The 19,091-nt window shown below is 50.3% G+C and overlaps 1 protein-coding gene across 1 annotated transcript in view; it reads right to left on the bottom strand.

The window, feature by feature from the left end:
• Nucleotides 1-4,254: 4,254 nt before the first annotated feature.
• The window catches only part of ACKR3 (atypical chemokine receptor 3), a 22,549-nt gene continuing 7,712 nt past the window's right edge, over nucleotides 4,255-19,091 (bottom strand). Inside the window, exon 2 of the mRNA XM_011980287.1 lies at nucleotides 4,255-6,175. Within this exon, the coding sequence (XP_011835677.1) occupies nucleotides 5,060-6,148 (1,089 nt within the window). The 5' untranslated portion in view covers nucleotides 6,149-6,175 and the 3' untranslated portion in view covers nucleotides 4,255-5,059. The remainder of the gene's footprint in view (nucleotides 6,176-19,091) is intronic.

The following is a 19,091-nucleotide window of genomic DNA, read 5'->3' as shown; positions in this document are numbered from 1 at the left end:
CTCCCAGCTGCCTCAAGTTGTTTTCCAGCAGGTCCCTCCTACAACACGTGGGAATTGTGGGAGTTACAGTTCAAGATAAGATTTGGGTGGGGACACAGCCAAGCCGTAGCAGTAAAATTTGGGTGGGGACACAGCCAAGCCGTAGCAGTAATTCTCTGTTTGGGGACCATCCTGTGTACCACTGGCTGTTGAGCAGCATTCTTGGCCTTGACTCACAAGATGACATGAGCATTCCCCACCCCAAGTTGGGACAGCTAAAATGTCTCTGGACATTGGCAAACGTCTCCTGAAGGTGCAAATTGCCCTGGTTAGAATGAGTGTGCGACAGATGTGCCTCATCTTTTCACTCACCACCCACGGGCAGATAGTCTCTTGCCCCATTTCTCTGAAATGCATTGTTTCTTCTCAAGAAAAATGCAAATTATGCCCAGAGAATGTGGTCAGAATGGCTGTTGTTCTCCGATCATGCACTATGTGTGCCCCAGGCACCGTGACATGCATTTTGCAGAGACTGTGTGATCTGATCATCATGATTGCCCTATGAATCAAGTACTATCATCATGCAACATTATAAACAAGGAGGCTAAGTTTAGCAAAGCTAAAACCTGGCCCACATTTCCCAGGATAGAAAACAGTGATGGCTCTTCGGGCTACACACTTGGCAGAGGCCTGAGACTTAGAGAAAGTGGATCTCGACCCTGTGGCCCAGGCTCTCGCTAGGATGGTTCTAAACACGCACGTGAAAACTGTGTCCAAGAGCACGTGTTGGTCACACAGATGGTAGCAAGTCCAGGTGTATGCACGGGTGTGTGTGCACATCAGAGACTGTGAGGTGAGGAAACTCTGCTACTCTACCAGAAGAGTTTATGGAAGAGTCAGGCCATCCTCAGCCATCCTCAAGGCAAATGAACCACTGTAAATCTCAACTGCGTTCGAGTGATTTAACGTCCTATCAAACCTCATTCAAACTAATCTTGTTCCATATCAAATGTCAGTGATATCGAGATTGCGGGATCTTAGCAGGCCCTGCGTAAATGCAAACCACCAGGGAGCTTTTCTTGGGAAATCCAAGACTGAGAAACAGGAAGTGAGAAATGTTCTATAGTAGTGGGTCGATCTTTTAAAGCATTTAACACACCTGAAACCACCGCTCCTGAAGGACTAAAATCTCAGTGGCATAAACCCATGCAGAGGTATCCCTGGCACTTAGGGGTGAAAACCCATACCTCCAGGAGGAAGCTCTGGGAACTCTCTCTGCTGTTTTCCTCAGCCATCCATCCCATCAGGGCAGATCCACAGCACCCCACGTTTCCCCAGAGTTCTGAGATACCTGTGCTTAGCCTAGATGTGACATCTCCCAGATCCATTATGTATTTATAGCCAATGTCCTCAGAGTAGAAGTCCAGTAAGGCAGAATTTCCACATTCCTAGTGAAATAGACCATGCCCTGGAGCTGCTGCCTCCTGGAGAGGCCCCAGGAAGCATCCTGCTACAGAAGATTTAAAATGTATTGCTGCTCTGCCAGCTCTGACCACAGATATCACTCGGGTCCCATCCCAGGTTGCTGCGAGACTCTTGGAAGGACCAAAAGCCATCGGCCAGCAAATAGATTGTATTCCTGTGTGCCCAGATTATTTTCCATCTGGCCTTTTGAGCGGCATTATTTTTCTTCTTCACTTGCACGGAACCCAGGGTACAATCAAGGTTAGCAGCTCGTACATTGAACCAGATGGAAAGCATTTAACAATGACTCACCGATGACGGGCTGCCATCCGGGCTGCTGGGGGTGGCCTTCCGCTGCCCACCGCCTGCCATGCCTTGGGCATTTCAACCATGAAACAGGAGCAGAGTATTAGACAGGAATGGAGAAGAAAATGTTCCCCTCTCCCTGGGGTGGGAGAAGGATCCAGGAAGCACCGTCAAGAAAGTCAAAACTGCTTTTCTCCCAACTCTGAGGTCCCACTCTGCCTGGAGCTCCAGACTTCCTTCCTGGGGTCCAAGGTCATGGTGCTAACAGCTTTCTTACCACATCAGGAGGCGGGTGTCTTGGAAGATCTGTCCAGAGAAAAGGACACCAAAGAACGACCCTCCCACAGCAGCACTGCAGGCCCTCTAGTCCCTGGATTTGAGGAGAGCCAGGGGTCTCCTGTCCATCCCTCCTTCCCTCAAGGCCCACCCCATATCCAAACACAGCTCACTATTCTCTCTGCCTCCTCTGCACCACAGTCATAGGGTGGGGCTGAATTTCTTTTTTTCAGTATTAACTCCCCTCCCCTCAGGACACTCTACCCCTTGACCCAGCCTCTGTTATCCCTCCTGGCTCCAGGGAAGGACCCTGCAGTGGAAATCAAAGGAAAGAGATTTTGAGTCCAGATAACTGGGAATAAACCAGCAACTCTTCCAGCCCCAGGCAGGACAAAGAAGGGGATTTCTAGAAGGAAGAGAGAGAACACAGTCACTGGAGCATTTCCGAGCTGGAGCCTGCCCCTGCAGACAGCAGACCCCAGGGACGTCGGAGGGTCTGGGACAGCAGGCCACGGTGCCCTGGGCCCTGTGGGAGACGGAAAATCCCCCCAAAGCAGAGGGTGCCGCCTGGTGAGTCCGGGTCTGGTTCAGTGTCACCCTCCCTCCCTGCCCCTCCACTGCAGTGTGGGAGGAGGCAGCTGGGAGAGCCCCGGGCTGCAGAGCAGCAGAAAAACAGAAAAGGGCCAAACCAGTCTCACCGTCCAGCGAGGCAAAAACAGCAGCCAGAGCCACAGGAACAGGGGTGGCAGAGGAGCCCTGCAGAAGGCACAGGCAGTGGCCGTCTCAGACATCCAGGTCGACAGACAAGCCTGAAAGACCCCCACCCACCCCAGCACTGTTAGCCCCGGGGAGCCTACTGAAATTCCAGGGTAAGGGGGTGGGAGAGACCGCTGGATGGACTGTGATGGCAATTCAGCACAGCAATTCAGTTGAATGCCTTTTTACAGTTCCATCTGTTGCACGGCTGAGCGTGTGGATTGCAGTCGATGCCCCCTCCCCCTCCCCACTTTGAATTTACTACTGGAGAAATGTATTTCTGCCTGAACTTGACGCCTAGAAGGCTCACAGCAAACATGTAATCCATTTTTATTGTCAAGGAACACATATTTAGGTCGAGAACTTTCCCAATTTCATGTTGCCATCCTACCTACTCTTATTTTCCCTTCTTCTTGGTATCTTTGCCTCTTTGTATGCTGTTATCCCACTACCTACATTATTGTTATCGAATCAGAATCCCACTGAAGACCACGTGTATGTGCACCTGAGGATGTACATGTGTATCAAGAACATATTTCCAGTAAGTTACAGCCCTAGTTTCAAAACTCTAAGCTGTGAAGCCCTTTGCAGGAAATAGGAGCCCCCTGCAGTGGACTCGGTCTGTGGGCCCCTGGGGACTGCAGAGCTGCCCATTGTGGGTCTGTGGGGCAAGGATTTGCACAGGGTGCTTTCCAACCTAGCAGCAGCCCCCAGGCTCACAGGTCAGATGAGCATCTGGGACTGCCTTTGTGTTGGCAAACAGCTCTCTATGCAGAGAGGTCTTGGCAGAGGTAGAGGTGTTGAGGGCAGTGCTGGGAGCCCAGCCCCTCTCTGAGCCCCTGCCCAGCTGACTCGTCTGTTGAAGTCTCCGCCATTCTTGTGGCTCCAGGTAGACTTAGAGAGGGCCCAGCAGGAACTGGCCATTCTGAGAGCACTCTTTCCAACCACTAGTAAGGACATGCATAAGCTGGGGATTCGCTCTTTGTGGGGCCTCAAGAGGGTAGCTGATTGGCACAGTTTAAATGAAGACTTTGAATAGGAATTGTTGCCCCTGGAGGTGTTTACCTTAGCAGAGATTTAAGGGGCTTTGCACAGGCCCTGGAAGCACACAGGTGGTAGAGATGAGGATACCAGACCCACAACCTGAAACTCTCCTGTCTGGACAGCAAGTGGCACCTTCTCTGTGCCAGCCTTCTCTCCATGACCATCTCGCTGGACCCTAGCAATCATCCCCCGCTACCAAACACGTTATTGCCTGAAAATTTAAAAAAAAAAAAAAAAACTATGCAGTGTGCTCAAGTGTTTTTCTTTTCATATCATTTCAAACAAGTTAACCTGGTGGCTTTTGCTTTACGGTAGCACTCTTCTTCTAAAATCTTCATTCAGTTGGCCTGTGTGTGCCGCATATATCCACGTATTACTACCACGCATGCTACTCAAGTGCCAAAACACACTTCTAAGACTGAGACTTGATGCATTTTTAGGAAACAAAAATCTTTATTAAAAAAAATAACTTACAAATGGAGAGAACTCTCTGAAATGCGACTGTTCGTTGTGTGCACAGATTTGCAGTCCGGAACAGTTTTTTGTTTTTTTTAAATGTAACTTGACAATACTATTAACGTCACAAACTGCATTACAGAGCAGTTTTCGTTCCATATCCCGTGCCGGTACGAAACACCACACAGATATAAAACTATGGTAAATAAAACATTTCAGCCAAGACTGGCATATATTTATATATTTATATATATTTATATATATATATAATTTCAGAACAGCTAACAATTAGTGTCATCCTTAGTCAAAACTGAAGTCAAGCTAACCTTAAAACTACAACACTCTGAATATATGTCAGCACTATGCCTCCCAAACAATATTTAAAATATATTTAACTTTCAAATACATTTATAAGGTACACCAATAGTGAGAAAATAAAGTCTTAAAATTTAAATACAAATCACCATATAAAAAATTCGGGAAACACAGAAAATCCTATCTTACAGAAGTCCAGGCAAGCCCGTCCTCAGCTGGCTCTGATGCACAGCACTGCTGTACGACACAGCTCTGCCTGTTGCAAAACTGTCAGCACGTACAGCCGAACGACAGCCGCGTCGTCAAGAGAAAGAGAGAATGGATGCGGGGGGGCACGTGCTCCCCTCTTCACGTTACTCAAGCATCAAGACCCGAAGCTACTTTGCTTTGCTCTAGAAAACCACAGGGCCCATCACCCTGTTCAAAAACAAGCAACCCCGTCCCAGAGCCTCTCCAGGGCGGATCATTTGGTGCTCTGCTCCAAGGCAGAGTACTCCGTTTCCGAGACTCTGGAGGCATCGATGAGCTTGGTGAGCCCGGTTTTGGCCGAGTATTTGAAGATGAAGGCCTTCATCAGCTCGTACCTGTAGTTGCGATTGATGAAGCTGTAGAGGACAGGGTTAACGCAGCAGTGCACCAGCGACAGGCACTGTGTGACGTGCAGGGCTGTGAAGAGGGCGTGCTCCAGCCGGCAGGTGAAAGGGATGTAGTGCAGGATCGAGAAGATGTCCAGCAGCACCGCCACGTGGTAGGGCAGCCAGCAGACGAGGAAGACCACCACGTAGGAGAAGATGATCTTCCGGCTGCTGTGCTTCTCCTGGTCACCTGACGCCGAGATGGCTCTGGCCAGCAGGAAGTAGAAGACAGCGATGACGGAAAAGGGAATGGCGAAGCCCAAGACCACAGAGACCAGCTCCATGCCGATCAGCCACTCCTTGATGCTGTGCTCAGGGTAGAAGGACCGGCAGTAGGTTTCATTGTTGGACGCAGACGTGACGGTCTTCAGGTAGTAGGTGTCTGGCAGAGACACGCAGAAGGCCAGCAGCCACACCAGGACGCAGACGACACGGCGTACCATCTTCTTCCTGCTGCTGGAGGTGTTGGTGAAGTAGGCGATGGAGAGGTAGCGGTCCACGCTCATGCACGTGAGGAAGAAGATGCTGCCGAAGAGGTTGATGGAGAAGATGAGGTGTGTGACCTTGCACGTGAGCTCCCCCATGGGCCACTGGTTGTGCTGCACGAGGCTGACCACCCAGACTGGGATGGTGAGGACAACCCACAGGTCGGCGATGGCCAGGTTCAGGATGTAGCAGTGCGTGTCGTAGCCTGTGGTCTTGGCCTGGATGTTCACCCAGACCACCACGGAGTTGGCAATCATGCCGATGACGAAGATGAAAATGTAAATGAAGGCGAGTGTGTAGAGCAGGACACTTTTGTTGGGCATGTTGGGGCACATCACCGTGTCCACCACGATGCAGTCGCTGCTGTTGCATGGCCAGCTGATGTCCGAGAAGTTCCCTGGCTCCGAGTAGTCGAAGACGTGCAGATCCATCGTGCTGAGGGCGGGCAATCCAATGACCTACGAGAAAACCAAGCAAACAAAAAAGATGGAAGAGAAAAGTCACTTCATTAGGAAAAACTCCAGTTTCAGGCAAAATGCTTTTCCAAGGCCCTGATAGGCTCAGCGGTTTGGGTTTAGCTCTATAATGTCTTGCAACGAAGGGAGAAAAAAAACATCCATAATAAAACTCTCCAAAACAAAATAAAACATACTCGGAATCTAAATCTATGTGGTGCTCCAAGACAGAAACTGTGTTTGCTTTCTCCATCTTTTCATGGCTATGTTCTCAAGACACCGCCAGTCTGGCTGTGCCCAGGGTGTGAAATCAACACAGTACAGGGGCCAAAGAAACGTCAGGCAGCTGAGCCCCAGCCACCGCGATGCTGATGGCCTGCTCGCTCTCAGCAGGGGACGGTGGAGCCATTTTATCTACGTCCCCAAAGAATGGCAGGGTTGTCTGCTCCTGGCACCGCTGTATTACAAGTGTCCTGCTTTGGTGTCTTAATGAAAGCATTTCAAATCCTCCTCCAAATTTGCATTTAAAATGTGACTCAGCACTCTTTACTTTTCTGCTAAATTCACATGTAAACCTGCGTCTCAGGCAGCCCCAGTGTGCAGTCATAAAGCCTCCGGAAACACAGTGAGCCTACGCAAGGTGGCCCACAGCTTAACTGCGCCCCAAACCTGAAGACTCTGGGTTGACAGTGTGGTTTTCAATGAAGGGCAACCAACCAGCTGTCTCTAGCTCTGGGTCAGCACCTGTTTTTCCATTCCTTTATTTGTTCAACTGCTTCAAGAGCAAAGTGTGCCAAGACTCAAAGCACAAAAACCACCAACTGTTGCATTTCAGGAGGGCTGACAATTTTCCCAACTGTTTTCCCTGCTGACCTGAGGTGGGACCAACACTCCGTCACCATTTCACTGCCAGCCAGAATTCAGTCACAGGGTACCATTGTTATCTGGCAGTGATTTCTCCAGACAGACTGACAGCGGCTGTCTTCTACTGTCAGTCCGCCCATGGGAAGGCCCTGAAATCCCTCCAGGCCATGGTCCTGGGTCAGCAATTGGCCCTGCCTGAACCCCACTGTAAAACGAAAACCTCAGCCCAAGGATGCAGCTGACAGTGACATAGTCGGGTGGATGCCCTTCCCCCTCACTTGTCCCAGGTAATGACTGGCCTAGGGTCAAGTCATTATTTACCAAGTTCATTTAAAGTGGATTCCAGGTTACATTTGAGAATTCCCTGGGGGATCAAGGATAACGGTCAGGGGATCAATGTCCAGGTAGCTATGCTAGCGGTATGCAAAGCCACAGCTGGGAAGCTGCCCAAGCTGAGATCAGACATTCCTGGGTTGGAATTCTGGCTCCTCTATTCATTAGCATTTACCTTAAGAGTTAATCTGTCTGCATCTGCCTCCCCAGGACAGCAGCACCTATCTCACAGATACCCTAAGAAGAAAAGGCCTAATTCAGAGCTTGGCCCTAGCCGATGCTCAGTAAAACGATGCTCAGTAAAACGTCTCCCCCTTCTCCCTCCCTAGCCAAGAAGAAAGAACCCTGGGGATTCTCCCACCTAAGGGGAGCGGTTTTTCCCTTTAGCAAAAAGCAGAACCTGGTTTAATTCTACTCCCCTTGAAAACTGGCTTTACTGGTTGAGTAATAAATATCCCCGGTGGAGGGAGACGCACAGGCTCACACAGAGACTGGGTTGTTTGATGGGTTTCTCCTTTGGGACAACATGAACAGAATCCCTGAAAAGTGAGAAATTGCGCGGCCTCGGCTCCACAGCCCCATCATTCACAGCAGAGGACCTCGCTTGAACCCCACTTAGCGGAGACTGCTGCAGGCTTCTGGGCACTTCCCTCTGCAGGATGTAAATCACCGTGGGGTCCCCTCCTGGTGACCTAACCTGACTCAGTGTCCTCCACGGCCGACAGAAAGCGCTGGGCCTCCCATGACAGCCGCATCCCCTCCCCACTCTGAAAGCCCTTCATGGAGGGAACCACGCTGGTCCTGCAGTGGGAGGCCTGGCTGTCCTCAGAGTCACCCACTAGGAGGAATCAAGCCCTGTGACCGTTGACTTATGACAAGCCCTGATGCCCAAGCATGGGAGGGTGCCCGTGGAGGTGAGCAAGGTCAAGGTCAGGACAGACACTCAAAGTAAGAGGCTCGGCACACCTGTCCTGAGATGCACCTCTAGAACTCCAAAAGGACGTAGGCCCAGCAGGGAGCCGAGGAAACCCTGGCCTGCCAGACTGCCCCCAGGGTGGACAGCCAGCCCCAGGCTGTGCCTTGAAGCTACTATCTCCACCTTCCCTTGGCCACCACCCAGAGCTGACGTTCCACTCTCCACCCTGTGATTCCAAGAGACAAGGATTTCACCTTTGCTCTCCCACATGGCTCTACTGCAGCCACCTTTTCCTTTGTGCCATTTGCATCATGGCTTGGTTTCCAAAACACTTTCACCTGTGATCTCATCTGACCCCAGAGTCCTGGGGAGCAGAAGAGCTTGAATGGAGGACAGCCCCACAGCTGGACAGCAGCAGGGACAGCAGCTGGGTCCAGAGGGCAGCTCGGCTGGTGCCTGGCTTGGGCTCCCTGCTCTGTCCCCACTGGCACAGCCACTCAGCAGAAGCTGCCATAAATGCTGGGGTTTGGGCCATACACAGGGGTTAGAAAGAAATGACCCTCAGTCTTTGTTCGCCAGAACTTGGATCCCGAATCTGCCCCATCTCTCTCCCCCACCATGGTGACAGTCCTCTGGCTCAGGTCTTACTCACCCTCCAATGTAGAGACATGTCAGGTGCCGGCTGGCCAGGTGCCTGGCCACTGCTCGGCATGAACAGGCCCCTGCAGGAGGCCAGGTCACTCAGTGAGAAGATGCCTGGTTCCCACACCTCCAGTGTGTCCTTCCTTCCAGTTCCTCCATTCTTAGCACAAAACAGACACTCACCCGCTTTGAGCTACCAGCAGCCTTCAGTATTCTTAGAGCTCAGAGTGGGACTGAGAGGTGGAAAAGGGCTCAGAGACCCCCCATCCAGTCCTTGGCTTTCTACCTCTGCCTCTTTGGGGAAAGAAAATTTGATTTAGGGGCCACTGGTCCTCTGAGTCAAAAATAATATTTCTGAGATAGGCCCTTCCCCGCTCGGCCGTCCTCCCCTTTCCTTGCTTCTCCCCTCCTGGGTGGCACAGTGAGAAACTTCCAACAAGGGTGTGGCTGTTGCTACCCAAGGGCTGAATGAGAGAGCAGAGGCTGGAGCTCCTCACTGCCCCACCGATCACCGGCCACCCATCATCAGTCACCGATCCCCGATCACCAATCCTCAATCACTAACCAGCCCAAGGAACAGCAGCCCACACTGGGACTGGCCAGGAAACAAAGTCAGAGGTCCACACCCTGATCACCTGCTTTCCTCTAGGGGCCTGGACCAGCCTCTTCCTTCCCACCACCAAAGGTTCCAGTGGTCAGATAAAGGAAGGAAAGTATAGCGAAAAGGGAGATTAAGCAGACAGTGCAGTCATCAAGTCCTCTGCAAATTTAAATGGGAGCTAAAGAAAACAAACAACAACAACAACAACAAAGTGTCATACAATAGCTCAGCCTTTCGTCATTTCGGTATTTTTCATGCATTAGGTTTCAGAAACAAGGGCTGTCTCCAGAAAACAGATTATTATTTGACAAAGACAATCAATCCCCTTATTCAAAATAGGGAACTGCCATGTAACATGGAATGTGGTCTGCGACAAAGGCTCTGGCCGCCCCAGCCTGCGTGCAGGACGTTTAGGGTGGGCAGGGCCCACTTGCATTGAACATCATTCACTGATGGTGTGCGTCCGCCGTTGGAGCAAAGAATCTTCCTAAATTACCTGCTTAGACCTTAACAAGTGACACTCTCAGAATCCCTGATAGGAACAAAGGCTTCATAGGGCAAACTATGAAATGTGTACCCAGGGCCCCTGGTTCCCAAAGGCCTGGTGACAAAGCTCCCTGCAAAATCTGAAAGTGGAGAGAGGGAGGGAGGCCTCTAATGAACCCCCAGAGGGCCCTACACAGAAATCACAGGTCCCCTCAAGCAAAAGCAGGGGATTACCTCATCCCATACAGAAAGAGCTGATTGCATTCCGCACAGATCTGGATGGGCCAGCCCTTGGGTCCTTGTATACATTCTTAATGCCTCTCAGCCTGTGCCGGGTCTGTTGACGCTGGGAAGCTGGGACAGCCGATAGCCACAGGGTCTGAAGGAGACATTCCACTTAGACCAGTCACCCTCTGCTGGAATCAACCAGCAATTCCATTCCCACTTGAGGCCAGGGTCTAAGAACCATTTCTGGGTGTGAATCAAACCTGCACTGACTGGGTTTCTGTGGCCTCCGTGCCCACGCCGGGGCAGGCAGGGGAATGAGACCCACTTCTGACACTCAGGTTCTAAGGTTTCTGCATAAAAGATTCCAGGGGGAAGGAAGGGGAGGGAGTGCAGAACAAAAGACGTTTCTTTCCAGTTCTGTGATGATACAAATTCACACATTTCTCTCCTCAAAATATTCATGTGTCTCCAAATGTACACAAGATGTTTTTTCAAGCAGTATTTATTTACGAGCAAACACTGGAGACAACATAAATGTCTTTCAACAGAGGCATGACTCAGTAAAGCCTGGGTCTCCGCCATCTGGAATATAATACAGCTGTGAGAGGGAGGCCTCCCTTCATCCACAGGGAGAGTTACGGCATGCTGTTCGGTGAAAGACAATGCGCAGACGCGCACACACACAGCACAATCCCAGCTATGCAGAAAGACACACAACAATTACACGTGTGTATTTTTATATGTAAATATATGTGCACGAAGGCATAGAAAAAGACCTGCAGTAAGTATGAAACTTGGGGCCGGGAGGGTAAGAGGAGGGAACAAAAGGAGACGTGTAGTTTTTACTCTTTAAACTCCTGTGTTATTTGAAATTTGACATCAAGAATTATGTGAATTTTCTTAAAGGGAGGAATGGTCTGCAAACAATCGAGGTTCATGTTCCATTTTCCTGGACCACAGCGACCCAAGGGAGAACGAAAAGCAGTGAACGTCAGCTTTCATTCCCTTTTTCCCAGCGCCTGCTCTGTTTTATCTCATTCATTCCTTCGTACAGGGGTCACCTTTTTAGCGGCCCTGTCGCACGTTGCAGTGACAGGGAGAGAACTTCCCTGTGGCCGGCAGTGGCGAGCACCTGTCCAGCCCTGCATCCCTTCCAGCCTATGGCCTGCAAAGGGACTCCTCTGTCACTCACAGCCCGGATGGGGCTCCTCTTGTCAACTGCAGGACTTTTCCCGGAGATTCACCTCTCGTTTCTGGGATTTTTTATTCATCAACCAAGTATCCTTGACAACGACCGTGCTGCGGCAAGCAGCCTGGGGTATTCAGCTGCATCCAAATGGTCTCCCTGGGCTCACTCTGCAAGCTGAGGGTGAAGCCAGAATTAGAAGCACTCAGGTTTAGAGCCTCCATGGGTGGTGGCTAAGTATGCAATCAGCATGTCCTCACGCTGGTTAGTTCCTTCCAGAGAATGCCACGTGTTCAGGCACCCAGCCAGTGTTCCCCCAAACTCCCTTCCATATGTTTGCAGTCTCCAACCACAGACTCTTCCCCACTGATGCCCTCTGCCCTTCTGATTCCCCACCTTCTCCTGGCCCCACACCGCACATCTCTATTCCGGAATGTCTTTTGTACCATGACATTGTTCACGTTTCTTGCCCCTCCACCTCATTCCTACCAAGCCCCGCAGCCCCCACCAAGTCTTCTGTAACTTTATGTAGCTACAGCGCTACAGCTATACAGCTACAGCTGTACACAGTAGGTGCTCAATGAGCCAGCAGTTAATCATGGTCCACCGAGACCAGCGACTGTGGCCAGCAGCGGAGACGGGCGTCCAGGAGAGACTTTTCTGAAATCGTCACCGAGCTGGTGTTGGCGGACTGAGCCTCTTGTTCGAGGAGGCACTGCTCTGGGGCACGTGAGGACAACAGATCAGAAACATCTCCCCGCAATCCCCGAGACCCCCCCGGCTAACTGGGAAGGCGCGCAGGCCCATCAGCCCCCAGGCATGAGCAAGGCGGTGCATGCCCCTTCAGCAGGAAGATGAGGGGTTTCTACTCTGGTGGCTTATGGGGCCTTCGAGGAGGCAGCGGTGATCAAGGATGTTCAGGAAGGCACAGCCACGGGCAGAGTCACCCAGCCTGGCTGAGGCAAGGACTCTCCACAGAGAGCAGCTGGAGGTAAGGGTTGGGCCTTAAAGGGTGGGCAAGGAATGTGGCCTGGGCTTGTCCATGCAGGAACCAGGAAGGTCTAGAGCAAGGCCATGGCTTTGGGGCAGAGGAAGCTTTGAGAATGGAGGTGATATAAGCCTCACAGGCGGCTTTGCAGTGGGGTGCTCTGGTAGCTGGGTGCAGACCAGGCTGCTACACACACGTCACTCCTCTACAGTGGCACAGATAAGATAGCCCAGGCCAGGCCTGGGGCCCCAGGACCAGCTCCCAAACGAGGGGCCCTCTGGCCCTCTGGGCCCTGCAGGACCTCTGCCTCCTTCACTGGCTCTCTGCAGTGTGAGACCTGTGTCCTACAAAGGAATTTCATGAAGAAACTCGGTATTGTCCCAGACAAGAGCTGGGACAGTGGCCCTCACTGTTGGCACACCTGGCCACTGAGGCCAGGCCAGGTGAAGAGACTGCGTTATGGCAGGCTTGTGGCTAAGAACAGAGTTCTCTTCCCCTTTCCAACATCTCCAGGGACTCTCCAGCGGGAGTCATGCTACAAAAGCAAACGCTCTGGTCTCTTTGAGCAGATAACACCTCTTCTACCAGGCCAGCCCCGGCTTACGCTGAGCCTGGAAGTTAGATCAGGAGAATCCACACTACCTCTGAAGAACCATTAGGCAACTGCGTGCGCATCACTGAGTGGGGGGTGTGTGTGTGCATGTGTGTGTCTCTGTGTGTTTTTAACCAATGCTACATCACATCTATGGGGAAACCAACCAAGTAACCTAGGGGAGAAACCCACGGAAGCTTCGGCCCAGGCGGACTCTCTGTGACTATCCGCTAGGGCTGATAGCAGAATGGAGAGCTGTCTGTCACCTCTGCTGCCAGCAATGGGAAACAGTCTCAACTGCACATTCACTAGTGACCGTGAGTGATCTTATTTTATGCAAGTACGTACCTGCTTTGAATTGCTTGAGAACTCAAAAAACAGTAACTACAGAAAACTCTATACCCTGATTCAGATACAGTCCACCTCTTCTCAGGGTCCTTAGACATACTTCACACGAACACGTGGGGCATCCTCGTCCACTTTAAGAATTTGGTGGATCAAATAAATCCCACATCCAGAAACCTGATCTGGTCTATTGTGCTCAGCTGCCCGACAGGGAAGCAAAGCTATACCCACAAGAGCAGGTCCAGAGATTCCCACGTCACAAAGGCTGCCGTCTGGGCTGGCCCACTGTAATCAGAGCCCTGATTCCCACCCAGCTTAGGACAAGGACGAGGCAGTGGGAGGTCAGCCAGGCTAGGAGAGCCTCCTCACCCCCCGCCCTCAGCCAGACACAATGGGTTTCCCAGGAGGATGCTGTGCAAACTTAGGCTCTGCATATACAACTGAGGGAGGATGCCCACATATCTGTTTTAGCAGGAAGAGCAAATTACGCTTACTATCTGGCTGACCCAGCCTTCAAAACACAAAGTCCCCCACGCTGCCCTGGGCTCGTTATCTGTCCCTTTGCTGACAGCGGTTCAAGGCCACCTGAGATAGTCTCGGCCCCCCTCCGCTTTTTCAGTGCCTGGAACAAAACGCAGTCTGCTTCCAAAACTACCTGTGGCTCTTTAAAATTGTCACCATAAAATGGTGCAATTCCCTGATCACTTTAATATCGAAGCAATAATGCCTTTTTTTCCCACTTCCAAATTAGTAGATAAAAGCATCAAATATTCCCTGCAGGAAACCATCAAGTATTCAAAATCAAGAACAGCCCCTGCACCCCTCCTTGTCCTGATCTGTCTATCTCTGGCTTGCTCGCTTTTATTTCAACACAAAATATGTGTCCTGGAGCTTTGTCTTTTCTTTCCTGGACTTTAATAACACTTGACATGACACAATCTTTAGTTTCTTTCTAAATTATACCTACACACATGCAATCCAATTGAAGGCATTTTAATACTGCTCTTGCTTCTAAGAGTAAAACTAAGTTCTTCGGTTGCCTGGTTTAAAGGTACAAATGCCTTCTGGCCCCAAATTCCCCTCATGTTGTACAAAATCACTGAGAAAAATCTAAAGTTTTGCAATCTTTGACGTCTTTTTCTTTCCCCTCGGTTACTCTTAAGGTTTATAGAGTGACTGCCCTTCAGCCTCAGGTTTGAGTAACTTCAACCAATTTCCCTCACATCGACTTGAAAACAGGAGCTCTCTCCTCAAATGATCACACAAAAAGCCACTGTTCCTGATTAAGTAGGGTTTTTTGTTTTGGGGTTTTTTTTGTGTTTGTGTTTTTTTTTTTTTCATTCAGAAAGCCTATACTTGGCCTGTTCTGGGCCTGATTAAAAATCATAATACCTTCTCAACGCTTCAACGACTTGCAGTTAATACGGAGGAAACACCCCCCCCAAAGTCGTGTGTGTGCTGCACAGGCATGCTGCCTTGGCGATACTTTATGGAACTTTTTTAAAACAACGACTGCAACGTCTGCCCCTTAAAAGAAAAAGGCTGATAGGCAGCAAACTACAGCCATTTCTCCACTTTCCTTTGCTTTCCCACCCCCATCCTGGGCAGCTTCCCCCTCCCCCCAATCTCCTGGAGGTTGTGGCATTAAGCTCTGCAGTTGTATGCACATTCAAGTGTTTATGGCAGAGACTGGGGAAAAAAGAGCAAATTGTTTCCAAGCTAGAGCTCCCATGTGCAACTTTGCTTTAGAAAAAGGCTTTCCATCTGGGGAAAGCTCATATTCTGATGAAAGAAGGACGAGCAGTTTATTCATTTGAAATCTATGGAAAGTTAAAGCACAGAAACCAGCAGCCTCCACTTTCTTTGCTAGGAGTGCCTAGCTGATGTCTACATTTTTCCTGGAATAAATAAAGCCACACTAAAGGCAGCATCTGCCTTTAAACAAGAAAAGAACAAAGTGACCATGTTGAGACCTTGCAGACTGAAATTTCAGGGGATGTCACTGCACCAAATACGTTCAAAGGGCTGTAAACCAGTTAAGGAAGCTCTCTCCCACTTTTGAAAAACTAAGTAATCCTGTTGTGAGCAAAAGGAAAGAAAGACAGAAAGAGGAAGAGAGAAAGAGAGACAGCCAGTCTGACTTTTACAACTTCTCATTCTCCCTGGAAGTTACAAGTCTTGGCTAACCACCCATTCCTGACCTCACTCCAAAGTTCCCTCAGCCACTCCTTGAATCTTTGCACATGCCAACAAAATTGAACAAAATCCACATTTTACCTGAAGAGTATATTTAAATTGCAAAATAGTAGACTTGTGTGTGTGCTTCCCTCCACTCCCCCCCCCCCCCAACAATTGAAGTTGGACTTAACACCTTCTAAGAGAACAGTACTCAAATTAGATTAGCAAGCGTGCCATCAAGAGAAGAGAAGACCGGGCTGTATTTAACATTCACGTTTATAGCTTCCGGACTTACAGACTCTGGTAAATCCCCCAAAGTACTGAATTCAAATACATCTTGGACTCACAAAGATTCTCAGCAGTTTTCTGCTCCATTAAGGATGCCTCTTCATAAAGTGTTCATCGTTCTGGAATTACGTATTTACTGCCAATTTTATCTGTTTCCAAACTGATATACTAGAAGCAAAACAGGTAAACAGGGGGTGCCAAGCTAATCCCCATGCCAAATTGGTCAGGCAGAATGGACAGTCTGTGTTCTTGCAAAGTTCCCCTGCTTACTGGAGCTTAAATAGCCACACAGCAAATAAATACCAGATTCCTAAATACACAAGGAAATTTCCTTCTGCAAGTGAGTTAAGAAAATTGCCCTTTGCTTTCTGAAGCGAAAGGTGAAGCCCTCCGAATTAGCAAAAGCACTTTGCAATGCAGCTACGTACAGCCTGGGTTTTTAGAAACCAGACCCGCAGACTCAAAAGCACCCATCTCAGCGATTTGAAAGAAGTCCTTTGAAAAAGACTCCTTGGCTTCAGAGCAGAAGCCATGCCTTCTTTCCAAGCAGAGCTGCTGCCCCAGCACTGTTTCCTTACCTCTGGGCTGGCTCGGCTGGCTGAGCTCACTCGCCTTCCTGGCTGTGCTGTGCGCTGGCTCCCTTAGTGCTGAGCAGTTTGCAACAACTGTGAGCTCTGCTGGCTGCAGACTTGCATTATATACACTGCAGAAAAGAGCCTCTCGCCTCTAGATGGCAGCTTTGTAACCCACATCTCTCTCTCCCCCGTGCCACCCCCATCCCACAGGCAGACACACACACACACACACACACAGAACACACCCCTCTTGTAAACCTCACTAGTCTGTTGTTTCCTGCACAAGCGCACTCTTGGGAAACCCCAGCCTTCTTTCATTTGCAAAATCTGATGAAGCCACAAAGTCCGAACCCCATGGGGGAAAACGTCAGCCAAAGAAAAACTGTCAAGAAACTCTAGTGCTTGGCAAAATCATCAAATATTTATCTGGTCTCAGGTATATCTTGAATAATCCCATTAACACCGAGAGTTCCTGCGAATGCCTCTTCGCTCTAGGGAGGACTTCGTTCCCAAGACAAATTACTCTGAACTTCTGAACTTCAGTGTTGATTTGCTAAGCCTGGGTTTTCTTTGCTAATTCCTCCAAAACAGAAGTAACAGTTTTGGTATGACCAATGAGTTGATACCACACCGTATATCCCCAAAGCGGGGAAAAGAGTCTTTATAATAGATTATACCTTAATACTTTTATTTGTAAAGGACTTCAGGTACAAAATCCTTGAGACTCTAATCAAGATAGTATTCTACAGTGTCTGCCCAGTGCCAGACACGCATTAAGAAGATAATAAATGCCTTTCGATAATGTCTTTTTCTGAGATGAGTTTGGCAAACACTTTACTACAATTATTGAAATCTACATTCTTATTTGGAAGCGTATTCCTAAAGTTCCCCCCATGGGAGGAATTCAACCTAAAAATGTGATCCAGGCGATACTCATCTCTAATGCCCCATTTACAAAAATCACCCATACGACAGGGACCCAAAGGCCACCCGCCAGCCCGTCCTCATGTGCAATGCTCTGGCTTTCGTATTGCTTTCTCATCTCCTGGAGTTCTTTAAGAGCGGCTCAAGTGGAGTGTGTGAAGGCACCAGCTGTATTCACGCCTTCTCCAGAGCTAAAACTTTTAGAGATTCTTTTTATACTTCTACTAAAAATAACAGCAGACGCTCGGTCCCAGCGCTGAATCTGGGGGACTGGGAGGTCAAAGTCTCACGTGGCTAGAAAGTCTCAGTGTGGAGAAAGCCCTTAACAAAAGAAATATTTTGTTTAGATAAAAGCTTCACATTTTTCTCCTGAACTGGCTGCTCAGCGGGAGGCGAGGCGCACACCTGCTCTCCGGGGGCCTCTGGAGGGGTCGCCCTGGGGCCGGCCTTTCCCAGCCCGAGCGCAGCGTCCCGCCACCGCCTCTGCAGAGCGGCGCAATCACTCTTCGTGTCACATCGGCCCCGAGCACATCTCCAGGCTCCCCAAAGATGCTGGAAAGGAAAACTGCGAGCGGCTACGACTACCCACACCCAAGATCTAGGCAAGACCTCGACCCTCCAGAGCATACGTGTACTGACTTTTTCCGTCCTGTTTCCTTCTTGTGGGGAACCCTGTGTCTGAACCTGCTGGAAATGTACTGGGATCCCCTCTGGACAGAGGCTCGGTTTCCGCTTTCTGCGGCTGTGGCGGTGACTCCGGGGCCTGTCCTTCAGAGAACGCGCTCCGCATTGCAGAGCCGGCGCGCCCGGTGGAAACACAGAGTGGGTGTGAATCTGTTCTGAGCTAAGGGTGCTGTCGCTGGAAGAAAGGCCACATGGACGGGGGACCCCTGACAGGATGCAGTTGCTAACGTTCTCCATTTTCCCTTGCTTTCCCACCCCCATCCTGGGCAGCTTCCCCCTCCCCCCAATCTCCTGGAGGTTGTGGCATTAAGCTCTGCAGTTGTATGCACATTCAAGTGTTTATGGCAGAGACTGGGGAAAAAAAGAGCAAATTGTTTCCAAGCTAGAGGAAGGAAAACGCAACGCAGTTTTTTTTGAAAAGGAGAAAAGGCGAACCCCGAGTGCGTCCGGGGCCCGCCCTCGCTCCGGGCCAAGAATCCACAAGGCCGCCTTGAGGGGTCGCCCTGGGGCCGGCCTTTCCCAGCCCGAGCGCAGCGTCCCGCCACCGCCTCTGCAGAGCGGCGCAATCACTCTTCGTGTCACATCGGCCCCGAGCACATCTCCAGGCTCCCCAAAGATGCTGGAAAGGAAAACTGCGAGCGGCTACGACTACCCACACCCAAGATCTAGGCAAGACCTCGACCCTCCAGAGCATACGTGTACTGACTTTTTCCGTCCTGTTTCCTTCTTGTGGGGAACCCTGTGTCTGAACCTGCTGGAAATGTACTGGGATCCCCTCTGGACAGAGGCTCGGTTTCCGCTTTCTGCGGCTGTGGCGGTGACTCCGGGGCCTGTCCTTCAGAGAACGCGCTCCGCATTGCAGAGCCGGCGCGCCCGGTGGAAACACAGAGTGGGTGTGAATCTGTTCTGAGCTAAGGGTGCTGTCGCTGGAAGAAAGGCCACATGGACGGGGGACCCCTGACAGGATGCAGTTGCTAACGTTCTCCATTTTCCCTTGCTTTCCCACCCCCATCCTGGGCAGCTTCCCCCTCCCCCCAATCTCCTGGAGGTTGTGGCATTAAGCTCTGCAGTTGTATGCACATTCAAGTG

This window comes from Mandrillus leucophaeus, unplaced genomic scaffold (genome assembly GCF_000951045.1).
Source record: "Mandrillus leucophaeus isolate KB7577 unplaced genomic scaffold, Mleu.le_1.0 Scaffold21, whole genome shotgun sequence".
NCBI lineage: Eukaryota > Metazoa > Chordata > Mammalia > Primates > Cercopithecidae > Mandrillus > Mandrillus leucophaeus.
Note: the sequence above shows the minus strand (reverse complement) of the source record. Positions and strands in the feature narration are given on the sequence as shown.